The sequence below is a fragment of the Oncorhynchus kisutch genome, linkage group LG18 (genome assembly GCF_002021735.2).
Source record: "Oncorhynchus kisutch isolate 150728-3 linkage group LG18, Okis_V2, whole genome shotgun sequence".
NCBI lineage: Eukaryota > Metazoa > Chordata > Actinopteri > Salmoniformes > Salmonidae > Oncorhynchus > Oncorhynchus kisutch.
This window is the reverse complement of record NC_034191.2, coordinates 8102672-8111745: the sequence shown is the minus strand read 5'-3', so window position 1 is coordinate 8111745 and position 9074 is coordinate 8102672. Positions and strand designations below refer to the sequence as shown.

At 41.9% G+C, this 9074-nt stretch overlaps 1 protein-coding gene across 2 annotated transcripts in view; it reads right to left on the bottom strand.

Moving 5' to 3' along the window:
- Positions 1 to 6219, bottom strand: part of LOC109887876 (neprilysin-like) — an 85715-nt gene extending 79496 nt beyond the window's left edge. Inside the window, exon 1 of one of the 2 annotated variants that reach the window (XM_031796908.1) lies at positions 5608 to 6219. In XM_031796908.1, coding sequence (XP_031652768.1) covers positions 5608 to 5650 — 43 coding nt within the window. In that variant the 5' untranslated portion in view covers positions 5651 to 6219. The remainder of the gene's footprint in view (positions 1 to 5607) is intronic. The other variant, XM_031796909.1, reaches the window with a different exon arrangement.
- Between the last annotated feature and the right edge of the window lie 2855 nt (positions 6220 to 9074).

The window sequence follows — 9074 nt, the reverse complement described above, 5'->3', positions numbered from 1 at the left end:
CATCATATGTTAGATGTGTCGTATCCTCAGGCATCATATTAGATGTGTCGTCTCCTCAGGCATCATATGTTAGATGTGTCGTCTCCTCAGGCATCATATGTTAGATGTGTCGTCTCCTCAGGCATCATATGTTAGATGTGTCGTCTCCTCAGGCATCATATGTTAGATGTGTCGTCTCCTCAGGCATCATATGTTAGATGTGTCGTCTCCTCAGGCATCATATGTTAGACGTGTCGTCTCCTCAGGCATCATATGTTAGATGTGTCGTCTCCTCAGGCATCATATGTTAGATGTGTCGTCTCCTCAGGCATCATATGTTAGATGTGTCGTCTCCTCAGGCATCATATGTTAGACGTGTCGTCTCCTCAGGCATCATATGAAAACTAAGGCATGGAGATATTCCATCATCCCAGTCGGCTCCAGTTCAATGGTTGACAGCCAGGAGTTGCTATATTTCACCTGGAAAAAAGACATTCAGGCTATAGGTTGATAATACATAGACTGAGAGACATATGGAGGGCTGCAGCAGGACTGTGTGTGTGAGCCATATTCCTGTCAGGCACTAGAGACAGACGGTAGTAGAGAGACGGTAGTAGAGAGAGGGTAGTAGAGAGAGGGGAGTAGAGAGAGGGGAGTAGAGAGAGGGGAGTAGAGAGAGGGGAGTAGAGAGAGGGGAGTAGAGAGAGGGGAGTAGAGAGAGGGTAGTAGAGAGAGGGGAGAAGAGAGAGGGGAGTAGAGAGAGGGGAGTAGAGAGAGGGTAGTAGAGAGAGGGGAGTAGAGAGAGGGTAGTAGAGAGAGGGTAGTAGAGAGAGGGGAGAAGAGAGAGGGGAGTAGAGAGCGGGAGTAGAGAGAGGGTAGTAGAGAGAGGGTAGTAGAGAGAGGGGAGAAGAGAGAGGGTAGTAGAGAGAGGGTAGTGGAGAGAGGGTAGTAGAGAGAGGGTAGTAGAGAGAGGGTAGTACGTAGCCACGGTACTACTCTAATACAGGGCTAGTAAAGGGTTAGTACTACTCTAATACAGGACTAGTAAAGGGTTAGTACTACTCTAATACAGTACTAGTAAAGGGTTAGTACTACTCTAATACAGGACTAGTAAAGGGTTAGTACTACTCTAATACAGGACTAGTAAAGGGTTAGTACTACTCTAATACAGGACTAGTAAAGGGTTAGTACTACTCTAATACAGGACTAGTAAAGGGTTAGTACTACTCTAATACAGGACTAGTAAAGGGTTAGTACTACTCTAATACAGGACTAGTAAAGGGTTAGAGTTAGTACTACTCTAATACAGTACTAGTAAAGGGTTAGTACTACTCGAATACAGGACTAGTAAAGGGTTAGTACTACTCTAATACAGGACTAGTAAAGGGTTAGTACTACTCTAATACAGGACTAGTAAAGGGTTAGTACTACTCTAATACAGGACTAGTAAAGGGTTAGTACTACTCTAATACAGGACTAGTAAAGGGTTAGTACTACTCTAATACAGGACTAGTAAAGGGTTAGTACTACTCTAATACAGGACTAGTAAAGGGTTAGAGTTAGTACTACTCTAATACAGGACTAGTAAAGGGTTAGTACTACTCTAATACAGGACTAGTAAAGGGTTAGAGTTAGTACTACTCTAATACAGGACTAGTAAAGGGTTAGTACTACTCTAATACAGGACTAGTAAAGGGTTAGAGTTAGTACTACTCTAATACAGGACTAGTAAAGGCCCAGTGCACTACTTTTGTTTAAAAAAAATACTAAATGTATTTCAGTGTTTACCAGCATTTGTAACTTGCAAGTATCTGTAAAACAGTTAATCTGATAATACTTGTGGAATATAAAAATACTTGCTTAATATATGTTTTGCAGTTTCTTGAAAAGCTTTGCAAATGTAACTTATTTAAATGTGAAAACTGAAATGGTCTATTCATTCCTTTTCCATCTTAGTAGACGCTCTTATCCAGAGCAACTTACAGGACTGAATCCATACATTTCTTTACTTTTTCGTACTGGTTCACCATCGGAATCAAACCCACAACCCTAAGTATTTCAAGCTCCATGATCTAACTGAGACACATCATCACAAACCACTTGATTTCTCCATGTACTCAATTACTGTATTTTACATTGTTATATAGTCATGGTGATAGAAAGCCTACAGGTACAAACCTAGATGACCAGCCTATGTACAATACAGTAAGTGGTTTGTAAAGTAAGTGGTTTGGTTTAAGTGGTTTGTAAGAATGGTAAACTAATGCTGCACAGAAATAGGTTGTATTCCATGTTATTTGATCAAGAAAAATTATTTAACTGAATGTAAATGTTTGAGGACAGGGTTTTGTTCTTTCTGGATTCCATTAGAGATGACATCACAGAGAAAGAGACAGGGTTTTGTTCTTTCTGGATTCCATTAGAGATGACATCACAGAGAAAGAGACAGAGTTTTGTTCTTTCTGGATTCCATTAGAGATGACATCACAGAGAAAGAGACAGAGTTTTGTTCTTTCTGGATTCCATTAGAGATGACATCACAGAGAAAGAGACAGGGTATTGTTCGTTCTGGATTCCATTAGAGATGACATCACAGAGAAAGAGACAGAGTTTTGTTCTTTCTGGATTCCATTAGAGATGACATCACAGAGAAAGAGACAGAGTTTTGTTCTTTCTGGATTCCATTAGAGATGACATCACAGAGAAAGAGACAGGGTTTTGTTCTTTCTGGATTCCATTAGAGATGACATCACAGAGAAAGAGACAGAGTTTTGTTCTTTCTGGATTCCATTAGAGATGACATCACAGAGAAAGAGACAGAGTTTTGTTCTTTCTGGATTCCATTAGAGATGACATCACAGAGAAAGAGACAGGGTATTGTTCGTTCTGGATTCCATTAGAGATGACATCACAGAGAAAGAGACAGGGTTTTGTCCTTTCTGGATTCCATTAGAGATGACATCACAGAGAAAGAGACAGAGTAACCATTCTTACAATTACAACAATTGAATCCTGCAAGATTCTGTTCTTAATTATACAACTACATGTTTTGCCAAAGTGGAGATGCTGAATGTTACAGTAGTGATACAATAGTACACTATGAAAGACCCAGTGGTCTACTTTTTTTTTTTTAAAGATAGATATTTTGAAAAACATTGTAAAAAAAATTGTAATTATTCAGCTTTTCCAGGGTTGCTGCAGCACCATCAGAACCCTTACCTCCCGCGGCAATGATGTAGCATTTAGGAGTGAGACACTGTGTCCTCTTACTGTAGGAGTGAGACACTGTGTCCTCTTACTGTAGGAGAGAGACACTGTGTCCTCTTACTGTAGGAGTGAGACACGGTGTCCTCTTACTGTAGGATTGAGACACTGTGTCCTCTTACTGTAGGAGTGAGACACTGTGTCCTCTTACTGTAGGAGTGAGACACTGTGTCCTCTTACTGTAGGAGTGAGACACTGTGTCCTCTTACTGTAGGAGTGAGACACTGTGTCCTCTTACTGTAGGAGTGAGACACTGTGTCCTCTTACTGTAGGAGTGAGACACTGTGTCCTCTTACTGTAGGAGAGAGACACTGTGTCCTCTTACTGTAGGAGTGAGACACTGTGTCCTCTTACTGTAGGAGTGAGACACTGTGTCATCTTACTGTAGGAGTGAGACACTGTGTCCTCTTACTGTAGGAGAGAGACACTGTGTCCTCTTACTGTAGGAGTGAGACACTGTGACATCTTACTGTAGGAGTGAGACACTGTGTCCTCTTACTGTAGGAGTGAGACACTGTGTCCTCTTACTGTAGGAGTGAGACACTGTGTCCTCTTACTGTAGGAGTGAGACACTGTGACATCTTACTGTAGAAGTGAGACACTGTGAGATCTTACTATAGGGGCTAGACACTGAAACCTCTACTGTAAGGGTGAGACACTGTGACATCTTATTGTAGGGGTGAGACACTGTGACCTCTACTGTAGGGATGAGACACTGTGACATCTTACTGTAGAAGTGAGACACTTTGACATCTACTGTAGGAGTGAGACAGTGTGACCTCTTACTGTAAGGGTGAGACACTGTGTCTTCTTACTGTAGAAGTGAGACAGTGTGTCTTCTTACTGTAGAAGTGAGACAGTGTGACATATTACTGTAGAAGTGAGACACTGTGACATCTTACTGTAGAAGTGAGACACTGTGACATCTTACTGTAGGAGTGAGACACTGTGTCCTCTTACTGTAGGAGTGAGACACTGTGACATCTTACTGTAGAAGTGAGACACTGTGAGATCTTACTATAGGGGCGAGACACTGAAACCTCTACTGTAAGGGTGAGACACTGTGACATCTTATTGTAGGGGTGAGACACTGTGACCTCTACTGTAGGGATGAGACACTGTGACATCTTACTGTAGAAGTGAGACACTTTGACATCTACTGTAGGAGTGAGACAGTGTGACCTCTTACTGTAAGGGTGAGACACTGTGTCTTCTTACTGTAGAAGTGAGACAGTGTGTCTTCTTACTGTAGAAGTGAGACAGTGTGACATATTACTGTAGAAGTGAGACACTGTGACATCTTACTGTAGAAGTGAGACACTGTGACCTCCACTGTAGGGGTTAGACACTGTCCTCTTACTGTAGGGCATGAGTTGTAGGTGGCACTTACAGTAGGCCTATGTCTCTCACACATAAGAATACACACACACTGTCTCAAACATATTGTCTCGCACACACGTCTGTTTATGTGTGATGCATGGGGGCTCCAGATGGGTTTAAGACTCCACACCCACACACACACACACACACACACACACACACACAGACACAGACACAGACACACACACACTCACACACACACACACACACACACAGTATTTGTTTATGATCATTTTCTGTTACTCTGATTAATCTGAAACATCACAATCCCCCTGAGACTTCACAAACCACTTCAAAATTAAACTCATGTTTCGCTTTAACCCCCCCCCCCCCCCCACACACACACACACACCTTAAAACTTAAGCCTATTTCCTTAAATTATGGTTCCACTGAGACATTGTTAAGTTTACAAAGGTCTAGATGATAAAACGTTTCTATGACTGAAACGCAACGAGATAAACGCTTGAACGTCACGTAGCCTATCAGTAGGCTCTATTTCTCAGAATCATTACAATGGAGAACAGCACATATATTCATGACTGTCCCCAACACAACACCACTTCAAACGGTATTTTATTTACAGAAACGTCAGAGCTGACTGGTGTCAAATATGTCCACATACTTTGACAAAGATCCATCCCCAAACACATTCTAGTCTTTGCGAAAGTGCAAAGGGGAAGCTAGTAATAAAAAACATGTTATTATGTCTAAAATTATGACATCTATAAACGCATGATCATATCTGGCAGAGAGACACTGAATGACCAAGAAGAAATGGAGCTGAGTCCACATAGGACAATAAATGAATTTCCTAACTGTTGCACATCAAATAAGAGCAAAGAAAACTCCGAGGGGTGACATGGTGATCAACCCGGTGAATGCCACTTGTCACAGACAGACACACACACACAGAGAGAGAGAGAGAGAGACCAAGCATCACAGAGCAATATTTAGAACAGTTTTGGCACGGGTAACTGACTTACCAGGTGTCTCTGGAAATTTTCGATCGATGATGTATATGGGCATTACATCCACCAATCAAACGTCCGTCAAAGGTCAATCAGATGCGTGGAGAGAATACGACCTGGAAATCGATATTGGTGAGAATGTGGAATACCTGTTTAGTTTATTAGGATCCCCATTAGCTACAGCATATGCAGCAACTACTCTTCCTTTCTTGCTGTCTTTTCGTGGGTTTCAAGCACAACCCGCCTCTCTCTTCCCTTGTTGGCACAGAACGAGCACACAAGCTTATCTCGCCTACCTGTTAACGCCACGAGCCTACAACATCCCCCAGCCAGAGTCCAAGACAGTTGTATTTATATCTATATTGAACGGACGCTTGAGCGAGAAATGTAGGATAGATCAACGGAAAACTCTAATGACCGGCATGTGAACGTGTGACCTGGCAGTGAAGTTCCCCTGTTACCGGTTACCGATACGTTGCCTCTCTAAAAGGCGGCGTTTAGAAGTGAGCCTGTTAACGAAGCTCGAGCTGCGAGCAGATGAGTAGCGCGCCACCAAGTCGCTCCTAAATAGCTGGGGAGAGCGGTTTTCGCCTGGAGCGAATGGGCTGCCTATACCGCGGTTCGGTCAGACATGCTTGATGATGGTTGATTCTTGCCTCTGATGATGAATGTATTGCATGTTCAAACTCTCTTATCTCAAATGTCAGTTGCAACAAACCCTGGGTCAGGGCCAGGCTCAAATTGTATATTACGCAATGATCTTCATCCTCAGTCTTTGAGGCCTATACTGCCTGGTCTTAATAACAGAGCAATTACATACTTCACACAATAGTTTACACATGCAGACATGAATTTAATCGAGGAATGACAAAGTTGTCACACTGGACACATAGCCCACTTTTAAAACCAAATGTCTGCACAATAGACAATAATATTTCTTAGTTGATAGCAGTTGATATTTTATCTTAGTGATCTTAGTGATACTGTGCCTCTCTTAAAAAGCTATAGTTTTGGCAAGTCGGTTAGGACATCTACTTTGTGCATGACACAAGTAATTTTCCCATCAATTGCTTACACACATATTATTTAACTTTTAACACTGTATCACAATTCCAGTGGTTCAGAAGTTGGAAGTTTACATACATACATACCTTAGCCAAATACATTTAAACTCAGTTTTTCACAATTCCTCACATTTAATCCTAGTAAGAATTCCCTATTTTAGGTCAGTTAGTATTACCACTTTATTTTAAGAATGTGAAATGTCAGAATAATAGTAGAGAGTGATTTATTTCAGCTTTTATTTCTTTCATCACATTCCCAATGGGTCAGAAGTTTACATACACTCAATTAGTATTTGGTAGCATTGCCTTTAAATTGTTTAACTTGGGTCAAACATTTCTGGTAGCCTTCCACAAGCTTCCCACAATAAGTTGGGTGAATGTTGGCCCATTCCCCCTGACAGAGCTGGTGTAACGGAGTCAGGTTTTTAGGCCTCCTTGCTCGCACACGCTTTTTCAGTTCTGCCCACACATTTTCTATAGGATTGAGGTCAGGGCTTTGTGATGGCCACTCCAATACCTTGACTTTGTTGTCCTTAAGCCATTTTGCCACAACTTTGGAAGTATGTTTGGGGTCATTGTCCATTTGGAAGACCCATTTCCGACCAGCTTTATCTTCCTGACTGATGTTTTGAGATGTTGCTTCAATATATCCACAAAATGTCCCTACCTCATGATGCCATCTATTTTGTGAAGTGCACCAGTCCCTCCTGCAGCAATGCACCCCCACAACATGATGCTGCCACCCCTGTGCTTCACGGTTGGGATTGTGTTCTTCGGCTTGCAAGCCTCCCCCTTTTTCCTCCAAACATAACGATGATCATTATGGCCAAACAGTTATATTTTTGTTTCATCAGACCAGAGGACATTTCCCCAAAAAGTGCGATCTTTGTCCCCATGTACAGTTGCAAACCGTAGTCTGGCTTTTTTATAGGGGTTTTGGAGCAGTGGCTTCTTCCTTGCTGAGCGGCCATTCAGGTTATGTCGATATTAGACTCGTTTTACTGTGGATATTGATACTTTTGTACCTGTTTCCTCCAGCATCTTCATAATATCCTATGCTGTTGTTCTGGGATTGATTTGCACTTTTCACACCAAAGTATGTTCATCTCTAGAATGTATGTTCTTGTCTAGGAGACCGAACACGTCTCCATCCTGAGCGGTATAACGACTGCATGGTCCCAAGGTGTTTATACTTGCATAATATTGTTTGTACAGATGGAAATTGTATCTTCAGGCGTTTGGAAATTGCTCCAAAGGATGAACCAGACTTTAAATCTGAATTTATTTTCTGAGGTCTTGGCTGATTTCTTTTGATTTTCCCATGATGTCAAGCAAAGAGGCACTGAGTTTGAAGGTAGGCCTTGAAATACATCCACAGGTACACCTCCAATTGACTCAAATGATGTCAATTAGCCTATTAAAAGCTTCGAAAGCCATGACATAATTTTCTCTAATTTTCCAAGCTGTTTAAAGGCACAGTCAACTTAGTGTATGTAAACTTCTGACACACTGGAATTGGGATACAGTGAATTATAAGTGAAATAATCTGTCTGGAAACAATTGTTGAATTAATTACTTGTGTCATGCACAAAGTAGATGTCCTAACCGACTTGCCAAAACTACAGTTTGTTAACAAGAAATTTGGGAGTGGTTGAAAAACAAGTTTTAATGACTCCGAGTGTATGTAAACTTCCGACTTCAACTGTGCATAGTCACTTTCACTAGCAGGCCACCACCCGGCTACTCAACCCTGCACCTTAGAGGCTGCTGCCCTATGTACAGGGGATGGTACTGGGTGGAGGCTGGCTAGTGAAGACTATTTAACAGTCTGATGGCCTTGAGATTGAAGTTATCTCTCAGTCTCAGCTTTGATGCAGCTGTACCTCACCTTGCTGTTTCTTGTTCATTCTTGTCATAATTGCGGCGGAAGACAATGATGCAATAGTATATGTGATAAAGCAGTAGGTAAATTCTGTACAAGCAAACACACACACACACACACGCACACACACACACACACACACACACACACACACACACGCACACACATACACACACGCACACGGTCAAAAACAGAATATAATTGTCTAGATTATTAGTCTGATTAGTCTGTCTGGATCTTTAGTCCTGGAACAGACCAGACATGCCTCTCAGAGAGTGGGTTCTTTAATTCTGGAACAGACCAGATATACCTCTCACTGAGTGGGCTCTTTAATTCTGGAACAGACTAGACATGCCTCTCAGAGAGTGGGTTCTTTAATTCTGGAACAGACCAGCTATACCTCTCAGAGAGTGGGTTCTTTAATTCTGGAACAGACCAGATATACCTCTGAGAGAGTGGGTTCTTTAATTCTGGAACAGACCAGATATACCTCTCAGAGAGTGGGCTCTTTAATTCTGGAACAGACCAGACATGCC